Raw genomic sequence first — 18,894 nt, 5'->3', positions numbered from 1 at the left:
TTTTGACTTAATGCCTATGGTCTGCAAGGCCCATCCAAAATGTTTTTTCTAGATTTATAATCTTGCAATATTTAAAAAAAATCACTTTCTTTTGATGATCTTGCCTTTGACTTCGCTGCAAAGTAACAGATTTTAAAATGTAAGTAGGATAATGACAGGAATAAGTCCTTTGCCAAGATTTGAATGGTGCTAAAAATACCCCTTACCAAATGGTTTCCTCATCTAATAAATTTTCCTCCATCCCTAAGTTGACAAGCGACTTTCAGAGAAACAAATCACAAAAAAGAGAGGGCAACTGCTATCAAGAGATGACAAGAGAGATCCTCGTGGTCACTCAGGGGGCTGAGCAGAGGAAACCAAAATCCTCGTTCTGCACTGGCTTCAGGGGCTGTGAGGAAATTAGAGAGCCTTTCAGATATGTCCCCAGCCTGTGTCCCCAGCCTTTTCCCCTTATGTCCCCATGGACATCTTCTGTCCCAGCCAGATGTTCTTCTTGGTCACCAGAATCAGCAGACCTCTCCCACCTTTTCTCCCTCCCAGTCTTGCCCACTGGGAATGTTCTTCTGCTGTCCTAGTTTATCCTATTCTTCATGTCCTGCTTCTTCTCTAAGGCCTTCCTTAAATTCTCCAATTCAAACTGTTATTCAGTTCTCTTGAATGTTTAGTACTTGATAGGATGTCCAAGATGGCTAGATTATTAACTCCAATACTTTTGTTTTATGAGGGGAGTGGGGGATAGAGGCACAGAATGGGAAAATAAGTTGCCTGAGATTACACAATTAACAAACGGAAAAATTGGGACTCACTTTTCCTGATTCTTGGCCTGTGCACATTTTACAATATCAAGATAGTTAAATACTATCTATTACATTCATTTGCCACTTAATAAGAATAACCAATATCTTCACACCTAATACAATAAAACCTTGTAATTAATCCTCATGAGCATTCCTACATTCATCTATTCATGTATTCATTCATTCATTGATTTATTTAAGCAGCCAATGTTTAGTGAGGGCCAATGTTCAGGCACTGTGCTAGATACTAAGCATTGTTATTATTTCCATTTCATAGTTGAGGTCCTGATACTCTGAGAAGTTCCATGACTTCCTTTAATTCACTGAATGAGTTGGGACTCAGCAGGAAACAGAATTGACTCAGATGGTTTCCATGAAGGAACTCTTTCCAGAGGTGTAGACAGGATTAAAGCGAGAGAAGAAATGTCGAAGCACACAGACAGCAGCCACGGTGAAAAGCTAGACACAATGTTCCCGGGGCCCAGTGGGAAGTGGACAGCTGCTGTCAGAGGTTGAGCCAGGGGCGGAGGGGAAGAAACCCAGTCTTTACCCTCCAGTCTCTTCCAGGGACTCCCTATGGCTGAGCTCAACCAGAATACAGACCACGAGGGAGCCCAGGGAAGACAGTCCCCAGAGGTCAGCCCCCGGGGCATGGAGCAGGGTGGACAACGGATCTGGAAGCAAGAATGATGCAGCCTAATTCCTAGCTGGAAAGGGGGTGAGCTGGGATACCAACTCTGCCTTCACACTCTAAGTCCTGAGCTCTTTCTACAGTACCATGCAGCATGCGTGCATTTCTGTCCTTATGTTCATTCATTCAGTCAACCTTTGTTCAGGCAATAAGTACCCTGAGCATATACTTACTCTTTGCCTGGACCTGTGTGTCTGTCTCATTTCCTTCCCCAAATCACAAGGTCCAGATCTTGCCTTTCTTATTTCCAAGTTTCCCTTGTTTTCGGCCCTGGTCCTTAATGCCTGATAGGCATTCAACTCATTTTGTTGATTAATAAATAGATCCACTAAATACCACTATGTCTGTACTAATGGATGCTGCTGCAGAGTAAGCCATTAGAGCCGCTCTCATTCACGGAGGTGTTGGAAGGGATGGAGGTGCACTCATCACTAGGTCACTTTTTAGTTGTCTTGGAGTGACAGTGAGGGAGGATTATGTGTGAGGGCTGCTTGGGGATTAGCGCCGCTTCCATCAGCATAGGGCTCTGAGGCCAGTGTCTTGCTTCCAGAATGTCTCTGCTCTGCTGGACTCTTCCTGGCTCTCAGCGCTCAATGATGGGCTGCAAAGTCTTAGAGTCTTTGTGCTACTTCTTTGGGGGCTGTGGAGGAGCTGATGGAAGCAGAGTTTACTCCTTTCCTTCAAACGTGTGGCTCCCACCTTCTCTGCATCTGGGTGATAAGTGTCGAGGTTTGAACAGTCTTCCCTTGTAGGTCCTGCTGGACTACAGCCAACCATGACTGTGTGTACAACAGCCCGGCTCCAGCTTAAACACCATTGGTGTCAGTGAGAATGTCAATAAGAAATCAAAAGATCTGAAGACTGCAGTCACTGGCATTCAGTTTCTGAGTAGTTGCCATGATATCCATTTTTTTCTTTTTTTCTGGAAAAGGGCAAAAAAATCACCAAAGACTAACCTACCACTTGCTTCTGTTTTTTTTTTTTAACTCATCCATTTTTATCTACCTTAAAATAAATGTACAGCATTTAGATACAATCATCAAACTGTGTTACCTCGTTGATAAAGCTTGGATGCAACCTGGAGGTCATCCTGGTTCCTTCCCTTTCTCTCCTCTCCCATTCCCAGAACTCAAGCTGGGGACTGTAGCAGGATATGAGAGAAAAGACTTGAGATGTGTGCCAGAAGTCTTGTGTTTGTGTAGGTCCTCAACGTACATTTTCTTATTTTAATACTGAAATCAGCTCTGCCGTGTTGCTGTCACAGATGAGGAAGCAGAGCTCCGCAAGGTGAAGGGACTTGCCCAAGGTCATGTAGCTGATAAATGGTTGTTTAATATCTGCCCCTCCCTTAGATCACAAGCCTAATAAGGACCCACAGAGATTATTTGTTTGTTGGTCACCTCTGTGTTACGAGCACATAAATATCTTTGTTGAATGAATAAATGAAAAAATGAATCAATTAAAGAAAAAAATTCCTGGAACCCTGTCGGCTTCTGATGGGTGAGAAGGAATGAGCCTTATGGAGAACCTGTTCAATATGCTGAATGTCACATGAGCTTCTCTTATTTATGCCTCACAAATATCCCAAGAGAAACTGCAACTCAGAGAGGTGAGTTAATTTGCCTGAGGCCACACAGCTAGAAAGGGACAGAGCTAGGCCTGCAAGGAGGTTTCTCCAATTCTTCTTCAAGTGCCTCACCCCCCACCCCCTGCCTGTCCAAAGAAGTGGCCCTGCCCAGCCTGAGTCCCTGGCTGCATGGCCCTGACTCCCAGTAGCCCAGCCTCCTCCGCACTCACTCCATGGAGGCCCCAACATTTTTTAGAAGCCAGGGCAGCAAATGGAATATTACAGGGGCAACCTTAGCTGTCAGAGTGCTGCTCTAAAAGCCAAGAAGTTTAAAGCAATTCCTCATTTTACTTGAAGGCAAGCTTTTATGGAAACTAAGTGTATGCCCGCATTCTAATGACCAATCACTTTCACTACAGTTTCCTTCCTTGTATGCTTTGTAAGTTTTTAATTAATGCTATTCATAAACTACCTAATTAGAAATGGTGGCCTGTGGGTTAGTAAAAGATCCCCCAAAGTGGCTTCCTTCCACTTTGCTTTGTCACACTGCTGCTGAGGACTTTTTCCCAAGTCCCGCTCCATCATGCCCATTATTGCTGAGAAGTTCCCTACTGCCTACCACAGAGGGCTACAGATCAGAGGGTGGTGTAGCTGGAAAGACCAGGATGGCATTGTACGCCAGTGTCTTCAATCACTGTGAGTCCTGGAGGACGGTAGTGGCTTCTTTGACATCACATTGCAAGTTAGTACAGCCTCTAGCCCATCTCTGATATGGTTTCCACCTACCCCTCTACTCTCTTTCTAACCACATGTGTACTCTATTCTCTAGTCATTACTTATTTTTCTTATTTACTTCATACTTTCCCACTCCTGTCCTCATTTTGCATAGAGGACTGTTCTCTCTTTCCATTTCCAAATTCTGCTGAATCCTAAGAACCTAGGTCACATAGCACCTCCATTTCCTAATCCCCTCGCAAGAAGTCATCTCTTGCTCCAGGATTCTTTGAACTGTCATTGTATGTTATCTGTGAATCTCTTCGGACACTTACGTTTCTTGAGTTATAATTAATTGTTTTTTCACTTAAAAATACATTCATTCAATCATTCAGTCATTAAACAAACACTGAGTACCTGTCCTCAATCAACTATTCTTGATTGCAAACTCAATGTAGGAAGAGCCTATACTCAGTTCCTTTTTGGCAAAGAACTAGCACAATGCTCAAGTTGAATTTAGGAGGAAAGCAGGACATAGGAAACTGACCTGGAAGGAGAGTGCCTTTGGGCTGGGCAGTAAGGGAAGGATGGGGAGGGAGAGAACAGGGAAGGTGGAACAGAACCAGTGGGCACAGAGGTGGGAATGGTACAGTCTCTTCTGTGAATGATGCATCCTGCACAGCTTACAGTTTTGCTGGACCAAAGTGTTTGGAGACTGGAAGATACTCTTCATATAGTGATGGTAAATAATAGGAAATCACCAATTTACCCTGGACACATTATAGACCCAAGGTTTTGAATGTCAAAAACATTGAAAGAAAAATAAAAATACTGCTTCTCTCATGTACGTGAGGCAGGCACCTTTCTAAATAATTTGTTAAAAGCTACAGGGGATCCAGAACTCAGTAAGAGTCAAGCCCTTCATTCAGGGGACAGGAGGTCTTAGTGGAGAATGGGTAGGAGCTTGCTGGGTGGAGAAGGGAAGGAAGGATGGCATTCCACATGGGTGGAAATTGGTTTAACCAGAGAGGGAAGAGCCAAGTATGTTCTATTTTGAGAAAAAATGGAGAGAAACCCTGGAAGAAAGGTCTGTAAAGGGAGGCTGTGGACACCTTGTAGAAAGCCCTGGATTCCAGGCTAGGGATTTCATGCATAATCATAGAAGAGCTAATGAAATTTTTTGAGTAGGGAAACACATAAAGCGTCCTGGAGCCATTTCTATCTCACTAATGGGGAAAATGAGATTGCTGGGAATGACATCAAGGTCTCTGGCCAAACTGGCAGAACCAGAATCAAAGCTTACCTTTCCAGGATCCCAGACACTTCTCGGGACCACTCTTCTCAAACATATACATGTATATACTTCTAAGTACACTTCTGAGGCGTGACCAGACCTTTTTCCTCTGAGAATCTTCCACAGTATACTGGTGAATGATTTGTCTTGGATGAACATAGCATCTTTCATCTAGAGATCTTAAGAAGTCTTAATGACAACCAAGCTTCATTATTTCTGTTTTGTGTAAGAGGAAACTGACTCACAGAGGGTTTCAGCTATTTTCTCATTCACCCAGGGAGTTATTACCAGGACCATGAATGAAACTTAGGATGAAACTCTACTTCATAAACCACAAAACTCTGTACCCTTTATAGTAGTGGAGTTTACAAAAATAATTGCACCTCTGTATTGAGAGTTCATTCTTTTATTCTGTTATTAACTCCTGTCTTATGTGGGGCAGAAGCATCTCACTACAACACCACCAGCCTGAGTTGTTTGGCAGTGTGAAGTAAGGTAGCAAAGGTTGTTTCGTGTTCTACTGGTGATACCTGGACCATTGACAATTCACTGTTTTTATTCATCCATCCATTCATTAATTTATTCATTGAATTAACATATAGCTGAGTCACTATTACATCACTGTAAAATGGGCGTAGTAATATTACCATTAGCAAAAGGTTGTCTCAAGAATTAAGATAATTTCTATAAAGCACACTGCCTGGCACATAGTAATCCCTTAAAATAACAATTATTATCATTAAACAAGTAATTACAAGAGCCACACTGAAGGCAAAAAAAGGTCCTTTTACAGCCGTATGTATGTGTGGAGAGGATAAAGTTCCATCTGAAGTGTGAATTAATTTTTGGGGAAGAGGAAGGTCCCTCAAGTCAAAAACCAGAACTGAGGAGATGGACCTCAAGTAGACAAAAGAGGGAGCAGGCACCCTCAGTTTGGACTATGAAATGTCAGAGGAGCTAGAAAGGTGTTGCTGGGTAGTGGACAGTAAATTGACACCAACCACTTAGAAATCGCTGGGAGTGAAAAGACACAGAAAAGAAACAGACAAAATTCACATGAAATGGGTGGAGATTTTAAGTCCTACACAGTAAGCTAGTGATGGCAGAATCAAAGCCTTATCCATTGATAGGCCAGCCTGTTTAAATGCCCTGTATTTTCTGTGTTTGAAATAGTATTGTTCTTCCTTAGTATTGAACAAAAGCTTTTGTCCAAGTTCCTGCCTGTCTCATCTGGGCTCAGGTCACATCAGGGACAGTGTTAAAAAGCAGCAGACTCTGGGGGAAAAAAAAAGCAGCATATCTCTGGGACAGAGATATGGAGCAATAGGAATCAGGGCGGGAGAACAGCAAGCTCAGGGAGACCCTCTCTATAATGGCTTTGGGATGAGCTGAGCTGATTTTATTAGGAAACTGCCATTTTCTTATACCCTGTTGCAATTCTAGTTTTCTATGTGACTTAAGCACTGGATTTGAAACCTTTACCAACCCAGATACAAAACCTAGAAGTCATAATAGAAAATATCAACAGATTTGACTGCATAAAAGATAAAAACTTTTGTGTAACAAAAGACAGCACAAAACTAAACGCAAGCAATAGGTTGGAAGAAAATATTCACAAACTATATTTTAATATTATAACAAGGAAGAATACCCATAATGCATAAGGAGCCCCTATAAATTACTAAGAGGCAAGACCAATGGAAAAAAGATATAAATAAGTAATTTCAAAAGAAACAGACACACAAAATGCCCATCTCCAGTAGTAATTAAACAAGTAAATTTAAACAAGGTGTCATTTTGTTTGTCCATTAAATTGGCAAAAATTTACAATTTATAATATTTAATATTGGCAAATGTGAAGGGAAATGAGCAGTTTCTTCTGATGGTGAGATTGTAAACTGGTGTAGTCGTTTTAAAGGACAGTTTGGCAGTGTCTGTAACTGTTTGAAGTATGCCTACCTTTGTTATGACAATTCCACTTTTTGGAATCTACACTATTCAAATATCTCCACATGAAGGCAAAAATACAAGGATGTCCATGGCAACATTGTGACAGTGAGGAAACAGAAAATACTAACATTTATTGAGGGCCTGCACTTTTCTAAGCATTTTATAACAAACATTATGAGGTTGCTGAGACACAGAGAAGTTAGGTAACTTGTTCAGGGTCACACAGCTAGTGCATAGTAGTGGCAGGATTTCAGTCAAGGCAGTTGTCTTGGAAGTCTGTTCTTAACCACTGTGCCCTCTAATAGAGAGTAAATATAGTATGATACATCCATACTATGGGATAGAGTATAGCGGTTAGAATGAGGTAGCTCTCTGTCTACAGACATGGACACATCTCTAAGACATATTACTAACTGTGGAAAAAAATCAAGTTGCAAAACACTATAAGGTATAATTCCATATCCGTGGGGAAAAGACACATGTGTGTATATACATATATCTATGTATGAGAATGGGTAAAGTCCTTGAGTGATAAAAGAACGTATATGGAAAGAGAGTTAGAAGAGTAATTATTCAGGTTGTTCTATATATTTCTGGTTTGTTTGAACTTTTACAAGAATGCATTTGTGCATTACTTTTGTAAAAGAATTGCCACACAGACCCCCCCCCCCCCAAAAAAAAGGTTTAACTCATATCAAGAGATTAAACTTCTCTTCTTCCAGGTATACAATGATATAGGTCTTAGATAAAAATCTACATTATGGCTTTTTCTAGTCTATGTAAATGACCATATGCAGAATGTGCCCAGTATATGTATTTTGGTCAGTTTCTTTTCTTTTAAAATAAAGTTTCCATGTCCAGTATTTGAGACCACGGTTTCCTGTTATCCCACCAAACCCCATCCAAATACACAGCCAGTCGTTGCAAAATTAATTTGGAACCTGAGAACCACACAGTGTTCTTTTTTCCTTGAATATTATATTGTCATCATGAAAAAGAACCCATAATCATGGATTATCTCATTATTTTGCTCCAGTGCATAAGGAGTAGTGCTAGCTCACTCTGTCTTCTTGGTGGGGTCTGTGCAGGTATTAACTCAATATACAAACTTAAAGGACTTACCTTTTGACCAGAAGTCAGTGTTATTATCTGAAATGAAAAAGCTTTATTGGATCATCCAAGGCCCCTTCCCGCCTACCACCAGGTAAGGGTTGCTTTAACCCAAAATGAAAGAAGCTTCTAGAACACTCACTGATTAAAGCACCATGTTTACAAGATTAAGGCCTTAGCCTATCTGTGGGCTTATCATTGATTTGCCAGTGAGAAGGTTCTTAAGATTCTCACTACTTAATGGATATCAGATTGTAGCTTTTTTTTTGGAGTGGCACGTGTCAGTGCAGTTTTCCAATTTTTAAGATTTTAACGTGCTCTTATGCATCTTTACAGAAAAAAAATCCCATTCACTTAAAAACCACTGTATTTTCTTCCCATTCTTACAGTTACTCATTTTACACTTATAGTGTGCACAAACTCTTTTGTATTTTTTGTTTCATTTATTTCCAATAAACCTTTTCATGGATCTGCCAAAATTTCATGTGCTCGACAGTCTGCATACCTGCCAGAATTCTTTGTTAATGTGACAGAGCTTGTTTGGATTATTCAGTCGTTGGACAGCTGGGTCCATTCCCAGGTTTTGGTCATTACCCACATTCTGAATAACCCTGCTGTAAACATCTTTATGCATGTTCTCCCCCCTTCCCCCTTTGGATCATTTCCTTAGAAATGTACTTCCTTAAATGGGTTTACTGGGTCAAAGAGGCTCTATGAAGAGTTTTATAGCTCTTGGCACATATTTTTCGGATTGCGCCCTGGGCGGATCTGACCAATGGCACCGGCCGCGAGAGGGCAGGAATGTGGAGGAGCGGCCCCTACAACCACCCCTCTCAAAAGGCAAGGACCCCGCGAAGGCCTGCGGACGGAAAGCGTTTTTCTGTCGCTCCCTGTTCCCCTGCTGTGGTTAGCGTTCAAGCCCAGGCTGGGAGACGACTGTCAGGCACATGTAGAAAGGTTCTGGGGATTTCAGACTTTCCCGCCCACGACTAGGGCTCAAACGCTCTGCTCCTTCTGAGTTCCCGACGCCCGGTGCCCACGGCGCCCCCCTCCTGGCCTCCCCACGTCCGTGCCCGCGGCCCGGGCAGGCCCCTCGCAGGCGCAGCCCGGGCGGTCGCTGTCACGCCGGCGCGGACGCTGCGAGGCCCGCATAGCTGCGCGCTGAGTCAGCGGGCGCCGGGCGGGCCGGGGGCGCGGGCCGGGCCTTCCCCCGCCTGTCCGCACCCCACCGCCCGGCGGCGTCAGGATTGGGCGGCGGGGGCTGGGGGGCCGCCTCAGAGGCCGCGGGGTCGCCGGCCACTGCAGTGTCGGGCGGGAGGGGACGTGAGGGGAGCCGGGAGCAGACCGAGCCCCGAACGTGGGTCCTCGGCGGTGACCGCGCGCCGGGCCGTTTCGCCTCTTTGAACCCCAAAAAGGGGGATACGGAGGGTGAGGGAAGGGGGCGCAAAAGGAGAAAGTGACGCAAAACCGAGCGGAGGAGAAGAAAGGAAGAGGGACGAGGAGAAACGAAGCTCAGCGAACGGAGGCCGAAGGGCAGGGCGGGCGGGCGAAGGCGCGCGCGCGCGGCGAGACGGGGCGGGCAGAGCGGGGGCGCGCGCCGGCGGCCGCGGGCGGAGGGGCTTGTGGGTAGCGGCGGCGCGCGGCTGGAGACGGGCCGCCGCGCTGGAGTGCGTGTGAGGGCGGCGGGCTTGTGAGACTGCGAGGTGGCCGGCGGCGACTATGGGAGCGGGCCGGCGGCGGCCGTAGTTGCCCGAGCCTGGGCTTCAGCATCCCGGGGCCCCAGAGGGTGGGCCGGGCCGCGGCGGTGGCGGCACCACTTCCCCGCTCCCGCCCGCGGAGTCCTGCGGGAGCTCGCCGCGGACCAGCGGAGCCGGCGGCGCGAATCTGACTGAGGGGCGGGGACGCCGTCTGCTCCTCGCCGCTCCCGGCCGGGCCTGTCCGGGCCCCTTGGAGCAGCCCCCGCGCCCCGCGCCCCACACTGGCGCGGAGCCCCGAAGCCGGAGCTCGAGGCGGCTGGTGGGCCCGGGCGGAGCCCCTCCTGGAGCCGGGGGTTCGGGGGCGGCGCTAGGCCCCTAGGCGGCCGGACCAGAGCGCGAGGAGCCAGAGTGAGGGCCCGGCGGTGGCGGCATGAGCCGGCCCCCGCCGACTGGGAAAATGCCCGGCGCCCCCGAGGCCGTGCCGGGGGACGCGGCGGGAGCGAGCCGCCAGAGGAAGCTGGAGTCGCTGATCCGAGATCCTCGCTCCCCCATCAACGTGGAGAGCTTGCTGGTAGGTGGCCGGGGCCTGGGAGCCCTCCCTGTTCTAGCTCATGCTTCACCTCCCCCCCCGTCCACCCACCCGTGGGAAGCGGGGAGGTCTCGCCCCACCCGGTCCAGCTTCCGGCAGCCGGGGCCGGAGACCAAACGCTTCTGCGACTAAGTTCCGAGCGTAGAGACCCACCTCTAGCAGTCCTCCCTTCTACCTCCTGCTGGAGCTGGTGTCATCCCCGGCTACCCCTTTCTTGGAGCACTGGAAGGAAACACCCCTCTTCTGCTTCCCGACTACCCACTCGACTTGGGGAGTAGGGTGGGGGATTGGCTATTCTTCGGACACCATACTAGCCAATTTGAAAGTGTCATGCTGCGTGGGGATTTGGGTGCAAGCAAGGGAGACAGAAATCTAGTGGTTGTCCCTATTGGGAGTACCCACCTGGGTACCTGACGAAGAGCTGCCCACACTCTTTCCTTTTAGCCTGAAATCGTGGAACACATAGCTGAAGTGTTACTGTTTTCATTTGTCTTTGAACATTCTGTATGCAATTTAATACATTTCAACTCTTGTAAATTTAATTTCCCGAGATTACTGCGCCAGAGCCAAAAAATTAGTCTGAATTGTAGAATGGAATAAATCTCCCCTTCATTGTATCTTTTTCCTAAGACGGCCGCTTTTGAAATCCAAATTAATAGCCACGTAAAACCCTTCTAGTTGGCTTTTAAGAAAGGAACATGTTTTACAAATTAGAAATGCACCGTAGAGTGCTGGTTTATTATTTTGTAGAGATGGTAAAAGGGGTTGTGGATTTTTACCTTGACGAGGAGAAGAAAGCGAAAAAGATACTCTGGATATTAAATTAACTCTGGAGAACTAGAAATAGGGTGGGTGATCCTTGGATCCTTTGGACATTCTGTCACAGAATGCAGATGTTCAGTTCCCTGCTGAGAGAAAGCTAGTGTCTATATGATGACAAAAACTGTCTCCTCCCTTTCCAGGGACTGACTGTTTTTTCTTTAGAGGCCGTTGGTTATCCTTTGAGGTTTCTGGAATCATTTGCAGAGTGACTCAGTCCTGTTTGGCCAAAACACAGGAACTGACTGAAGTGTGTGTGGCTTTCTATACAGTGCGCGGAATAGAGAGATACTGTATCACACGTTTGATGTTTTCTTTTACTGATTTTTGGGTTAGTGTGTTGCTCCTGTGTTCTCATGGGAACATGACATCCTGGACAGTTTTTGGAGGAGGGCATGCATGGAGGGCATAGCTTTTCGTAGGCTAAAGCAGAGACTCTGGGCTTCACTCCCAGCATTTTCACTTTGGTATTTTGCTAGCAAAACTTTGACCTAAGGCCAGAAAGTTCAGTTAAATATAGTACAGCAAATCTCAAGTATTCATCAGGTTCATACTCAATCCCAGATAGAAATTTTTTACACTTCACTTTCATTTCTTGGGTCTTCAATGATGTTAATCATAATTATTTAGGGATATTCTGAGCTTGAATCTAAGCTGTTATGTAATATGATCATATATTTTGTTTTATTAAAGTGTTTTATAAATTGTTAAAATAAAGGCTATTTTAGAAATGAAACATTTCACATGCTCAGTGAACAATTTAGTCCATTCATTTATTGAGTGATTAATATAGCCAAGACACTTTTATTAGGGTGATATATTACAGATATGAGAGTTGACCTCAGATGTTGCTGACTTGACACTCTTTTATTGCTTCTTTTAGTTGATTAAATATTATGCTTCTGAGATGCAGTAAATCTTATCAAGCCAAAAAATGTCTCTGCTTTTCCTGTTGCTGTGGTGTTGCAAATTGATAAACTGAAATTAAAAACAAAAAACATGTTATAATAAATTGGCCTTAAATTATGTATATTTCACTGTGTCATGTATTAGAAGAAATTAATTTTTTATTGTGGTATCATCTACATAGCATAAAATTTACCATTTTAAACATTTTTGGTGGCATTAAGGACATTCACATTGTTGTGCAACCATCACCACCATCCATCTCCAGAATGTTTTCATTTTTATAAAGCAAAACTCTGCCATTAATTTTTAGAAGAATGTTATAAAAATTTGTTTCCTGAAATCCTGATGATGAAATGGCTGGAATCACTTTAAAGATTGGAAACCTTACCACTTTGGCTGCATTTGACAATTGATCATTGTTTTACTGCATATAGTGTTTCTTTTGGTTTTGCTATATAAAGTATTTGGTCTTTAACAGAGAAAACTTAAAGGAATATAGTCTAATACGAACAGCCATGAAACTTAGTTACTTCATTCAGGAGCTCAGAAAGTACCATTGAAAGTTGTGTACTGCCTAAGATGACAAAAGTAACAGGTATACTGGAAATAATTACGGTATAATACTTTCAGTAGGGTAGGCCTAGAAAGTAAAATTTTTTTCGAAAGAAAAAAAGTTGTATGAAATAACATGTAAAGTATTTAGTTCAGGGTTTGGTACATAGTAGTGCTCATTAAACTTGGTTATCTTCTCCTGTGTGCATTTAGCATATTTTAAGTTAAATTGCTTTAAATTTCCTTTGAAAGGGAAAATGCTTTTATTTGCAACTATTTCTTGCTACATAATTTTGAATGAGTAGCATTATCATTTGAGTTTGCTATCAGAAAAGAGCTAGTAATCATCAAGTGTAGCTGGATTCCGAGACTATTAGTGTAGAGACTAAATTACCTAGTTTCTTTGCAGAAGCTCGTTGCTTTATGTGGGTCCTTAAATTAATCTGAAGAGAATGTATGTCTTTTGTGGTTCAGATTGTTGAGCTGCTTGTTATTATTTAAAAATAGAGTTTTGAGAGGGGTTTGCTTCTGTAAGCTTTTTTTTTTTTTTTTTGGAGGAGGGTCTTCAGTGTTATGCTTTTGCCATGTTTGGAACCTTTGGGTAAATACCTATGTTTTGTTGTCAAGACTCAGCTTCTCGTATTGCTTACCTATTATGGTAAAAAGAATTGTGTTTTAGTGTTATGCTGGAGAGATGTCTTTCTAAAGGTCTGTGCTTTGGGGTTTTAATTTATTTTACCCTTTCAATGAGTAAACAGTTGTAACAACCTGTAGTACTAGGCTAGGGTAAACTGTTACTTAAAACTTCAGTAGATGGGCAAAGGTGATTAAAAGTTTATTTACAATTTTCAGTGTCTTAAAATACAAAACACTTAATTTGATTTCATTACACTTATAAACTATATGAAAATATTTATCACAGTGCTTAGCCTTTTTCACCTTGCCACTGGTTATTTGCCTCATTAAAATAAAATTGTATGTGTATTTTTTCCCCATTATGTAATAAGTGAGAATATTATAACAACATAATAAAATGAAATAGAATAAAAGTTGAAAAATTGTTTTATGCATGTATTTCTTTTGTGAAATAAGGGTTGAGCATTTATAGTATAAAAGGGAATGGTTTACTTTAAAACTTGCATTTTGATATTCAGGAAATCTTTAAAGAAAATGAGTTAGATAGGGAGGTTAAAAAACAAGTGATGTACTGAATTTAATATTTAGGTGAAGTTGAACCTCTTTGCAAGTACAGATCCACAATCCCTTGTCCACAATTCTGATGTACAAAAGGCTCTGAAAACCAAGTTTTTGGTAAAATTTGATTTTACCAAACATCTGACCCGATCTGATGTTAGTTAAAATATTTGTAGTCCATTCATCCCTCTTGGTGTAAATAATAATAGCTTTTGCTGGATAAATATTAATGTGTTTGATTTCAGGTTGCTGTCCTAGATTCCCAAGAGGGTTTTAGGGAATATACACTATTTATACTGCATTTTAAAATCCAAAAAAATTCTGAATTCCAAAACATCTGGGCCCTATGGTAAGGCCAATGTAGACTAGGTAAGGAAATGTAGACTTTTAAAAGGAAATAGTGGATAGTTACCTTGAAGCTTAGGGGTTTTTTTTGGCTTTTTGAGTCTTGGTCAGATAGCCTTCTTTTTCCCCATTTTGAATTCCAAAATATCTAAATATTAAAAGAATACAGCATGCAAATATAAGTTTATAAAGCATAAAAAACAACTTTTGTGAAATCACCACACAAGTTAATAAATGAAACACCAGCCTATTGAAGTTACTGTGTGCTGCTGCGTGGTTCAGTCTTCTGCGTGCTCTCTCATCTGCTACCCTGAACATTTTATTCTTCCTTTGCTTTATTTTATAGATTACCACATTTGTGTTTATCCCTAAACAATATTGTTTAGTTTTACTTGTTTTTTTAGCTTTATAAAATGTCAGAATTTGTATTTTTTTTAATGAATGTGCTTTTTTTCACTCAAAATTGTGTTTCTAAGATTCCACCCACATTGTGGTTTAGTCATTTTCTCTGTCACCATAAATCACAGTATAGCTCCAATCTACTTGATGGATATTTAGGTGATTTTTCTTTCTTTTTTTTTTTTTTTTTTTTTGCTATAATGGAAGGTGTTGCTTGGGGCATTCCTGGAGCCCAGGTGAAGTTTCTGTAGGGTGGACATATTCTGGGAGTGGAATTGCTGGATTTTAAGATATGTTATGTTCCGCTTAATGTAATGGATAGAGTTTAATAGAGTTTAAATTTCCCACCAATATTTTATTATGGAAAATTTCGAAGATTAGTAAAGGAGGTATAATTAAGAACAAATATTGATGTATTCATTGTCTATTTAGTATTTTGCTGTATTTTCTTTACCTCATCTATTCATCCCTTTAACCTTCTATCAATACATCTTTTATTTTTGATTCATGAAAATTAGGTTGGAGATATTAGTATACTTTACCTTTAAACACTTCAGCATGCATTACATTAAGCAGAATTCGATATTTGTTTAGGTTTTTTAAAGATTAAATTTACACACAGTGAAATGTATAAATCTTAAATGTACCATTGGTGAGTATGGCATATGCATACACCTGTGTAATGCAAATCCTTATCAAAATATAGACCATATTAACAACCCAGAATCGCCCTCATATGTCTTTTCAGCTAATTCCATACTCGGAGGCAGTCACTCTTCTAATTTTCTTTTTTCCCACTAAAGATAATTTTTGTCTCTTCTAGAACATCATACAAATGGAATCATATAGTATGTACTTTTTTGTGTCTGGCTTCTTTAGCTCAGTATAGTTTTTGAGATTCATCCATGTTGTTGTGTATATCAGCAGTTCCTTTTTTATTGCTGAGTTGTATTTTGTTTTATGTGTGAACCACAGTTTGTTCAGCCATCTCCTATTGATAAATACCTAGGCCGTTTTCAGATTGTACTGATACTTTGGCTCTTAATACAGCTGCTTTGAACAACATGTATTGTCTTTGTGAGGACATGTTTCTATTTCTCTTGGTTAAATCCCTTGTAGTTCGATTACGAGATTACTTAAGAAGCGGTCAGATCTTTTTCAGAGTGGTTATGCCACAATACATAAGAGTTCCAGTTGTTCTACATCCTCACCAACACTCAACTTTTAAATTTGAGGTATTCTGTGGGGGGTAGTGATATCTGATAAGTGATTTTTAACTTGCATTTCCCTGATGACTAATGTTGTACTTTTTTATGCACTTACTGGCCATTTCTATATCTTCCTTTGTGAATCATCTGTTCAAAGCATTATAATTTCATTTTGCCCATTTTTAAAAATTGGGTTGTTTATTATTGAGGTTGTACAAGTTCTTTATATATCCTAGATACATGAAGAGTTTTTTATATATAAAGAGAAAACTCTTTGTCAAATATGTGTTTCGCAAATTTTTCTTCCAGTCTGTGGCATGTCTGTTTTCTTTAACCAAATTTTTTTTATGGTTATTGCTTTTTCTGCCCAAGTAATTGTTGCCTAGCCCCATGTCACAAAGATATTCCTTTTGTTTTCTTCTAGAAGCTTTATGGTTTAACTTTTGTGTTTAGGTCTAGGATAGACTTAAAGCCAAATTTAGTGTGTGGTATGAGTTGGGGGTTGAGGTTAATTTTTTTCCCCATGTGACTATTCAGACTATCCAGCCCTATTTAAAAGAAAAACATTTTTTTTTCTTATTGCTTTGACACCTTTGTTAAAATTCAGTGTACTAATAGATGTTTTATTTCCATTTCTTCCATCTTAGTAACTATCTCAAATCCTCAGTCATGGTCTATTTAAACCAAGCCCTGTTCAAAAGCCATTTCTTATTAGTTTTATCTGTACCTGAAGGAACTAGGTAGCCAGCCATGGCTGAGACAGGGAAAAATAGATTTTAGTTTTTGAAGTGAAGAAAGATATGCTTTTTTAAAAATTATAAAAATAATATGTTCTTATTGCAGAAAATTTAGGAAACATAGAAAGGTATAAATGCTAATGACACAGTTTTCCCACTTACAGATAACCACTTTTTAAATTAACATTTTGGTATATTATTATCTATCTAAAAAATTTAAAAAATGATATTATACTATACATGTGCTTTGTCATTTTTTTAACATTTAATGAATAATAAGAAGTATTTATGTAGTCCAGTTTATTGATGTTTTACTGTAGAGTGATTTCTGGCTTAGGTGTCATGCTTAGGAAATTCTCCATTACCAAGATTATGATGTCATATACTTTACTTTTCTTGTAGCACTCTAATGGCTTTATTTCTGTTGATATTTTGGTTCCATATAAAAATTTGATGGAAAATGTGAAGTACGGGTGCAAAGATCTTATCAGGAGATTTGCTGTGTATCAGAATTTCCAAAATATTAATTGGGAGCCTCTGTTTATATTATCTCTGTTTTATACTTTCTATTCGGAGAGCAGTGGTTGTGATGAGAAAGAGGGAAATGAGTATAGATCTGTTCTCCATTTGGACATCCTGAGTTTCTTCATGGAAATACTACTCTAAACTATACTTAAGACTTTTCTGTGCTGGCATTAAAAAAAAGGCATGGGGGCTGTTAGTGATAAGCAATTACTGTTGAAGAGAATGTGGATGACTTGGTGCAACTTATTATAGCTTTAAAAAATAACACAAAAGAACATTTTCCATTGGTGGGATAGCTTATATTTAAATTGGAGCTTAATATTAACACCGATGTGAAATCATGGTGGCATTTGGGGCTCCACTGAAACTGTCAACTCTCACTTTATCCTTGATTGGAGTCATTCTCCTTTCCTCTTTGTACTCCCCCCCCCCACATATGATTAAATTATATAGATACTCTTATAAATTCTACAGTTGGCTGTCCTAAATTCCCTCACTTATCTTTTTGGGAAGCATTTGCTCATAATAGCATTTCTGAGTGTGTATATACGTACGTATGACAAAAGGGAAATATTAAGATTCGTTCTTGGTTCATTGTTGATAAACTTTTGGGGAATGTTTCTAAGTTCAAGAATGATTTTATGGATTGTTTTATTTTGAGTAAAGTATGGCTTGTTTGCTTAGATATCTAAAGTGCTTTATAATGTTTTTTGTTATAGTCGATTGCTTTTTATTTAATGGCTACTTTCTTTTTTTCTCTAAGAGTTTCAGGGTTCTTTAGTTGTAAAGCAAGTAATAGAAATTTTATTTTCCAGGGGTAATGACTTGGAACTAATTTCTAACACTTCATTATTGGGCTTGTTTTTTTGTCATGGAAATGAATAGCAGAGCAATACATTTCTCTAGCAATACTTTAAATGGAAATAGGCCAGAGTAAGGTTGGTGTTATCTTAATTACCTGGACGATAGGGATGAGGAATGCTTAGTGTGAGGGTATTTCAAAAAGTTCATGGAAAAATAGAATTAAAAAATAATATAAATCTTTCCACAAACTTTTTGAAGACCTCTTCTATATTAAGCTTTGCTTTCTTATGTGTTTCTTGGCTTCCAAGTTTATTTTTATTTAGTTCACAAAATACAAGCTCTTTTAGGGCATGGATCTTTTTTGTCTTCCTATTGTATTCTGTAAATATTTGTTGAATGAACTAACAAATAATTCTTTTTTAAATAACAGTAGAAAAAAAATAAAATAAAAAAATAAATAACAGTAGAGATAACCTGTAGAAATATATCCCTGCTTGAAGAGATACTAAAGTAGTCCGCAAATAAACATTTGATATGTGTTCCTGTCTCTTGGTTCTTACCTGTCCATAGGAAGGAAGATAAGTAGACATCTATATATGCAGGGAGGATGGGTTTGGGTAGTAGAATTAATTGGAGGTCATGGAGGAAAAGTGAATTGTGATTTGGGTGTTTTCTGGATTGTGCTGAAACAGTTTGTCTTGGAAAGGATTTAAACTAATTTTACTTAAGTGTTTTAGGTGAAGTAAAGACACCTTATATGGACTGAACAGCCTTTATCATTTATATGTGTCATCTGTTCCCCTTCCCCACTAACTTATCTTCTGATTAGACACATCCAGTTCCTTCTTATGTACCTAGGCATGCCTGTGTTGGAACAGCACTTCATGAGTAAGGTCAGATGAAATGCTTGTGGTGTGTTCATAGGGTGAAATCCTTTGAAAAGGCATATTGGCTGTGAATAATAGTAAGGCAATATTTGTTAACAAAATTAAA

The 18,894-nt window shown here is 40.6% G+C and overlaps 1 protein-coding gene across 1 annotated transcript in view; it reads left to right on the top strand.

The window, feature by feature from the left end:
- The first annotated feature begins 9,736 nt into the window (after positions 1 to 9,736).
- ROCK2 (Rho associated coiled-coil containing protein kinase 2) overlaps positions 9,737 to 18,894 on the top strand; it is a 153,339-nt gene continuing 144,181 nt past the window's right edge. Inside the window, exon 1 of the mRNA XM_063077574.1 lies at positions 9,737 to 10,391. Within this exon, the coding sequence (XP_062933644.1) occupies positions 10,251 to 10,391 (141 nt within the window). The 5' untranslated portion in view covers positions 9,737 to 10,250. The remainder of the gene's footprint in view (positions 10,392 to 18,894) is intronic.

Source organism: Cynocephalus volans, chromosome 14, assembly GCF_027409185.1.
Source record: "Cynocephalus volans isolate mCynVol1 chromosome 14, mCynVol1.pri, whole genome shotgun sequence".
Classification (NCBI taxonomy): Eukaryota; Metazoa; Chordata; class Mammalia; order Dermoptera; family Cynocephalidae; genus Cynocephalus; species Cynocephalus volans.
Note: the sequence above shows the minus strand (reverse complement) of the source record. Positions and strands in the feature narration are given on the sequence as shown.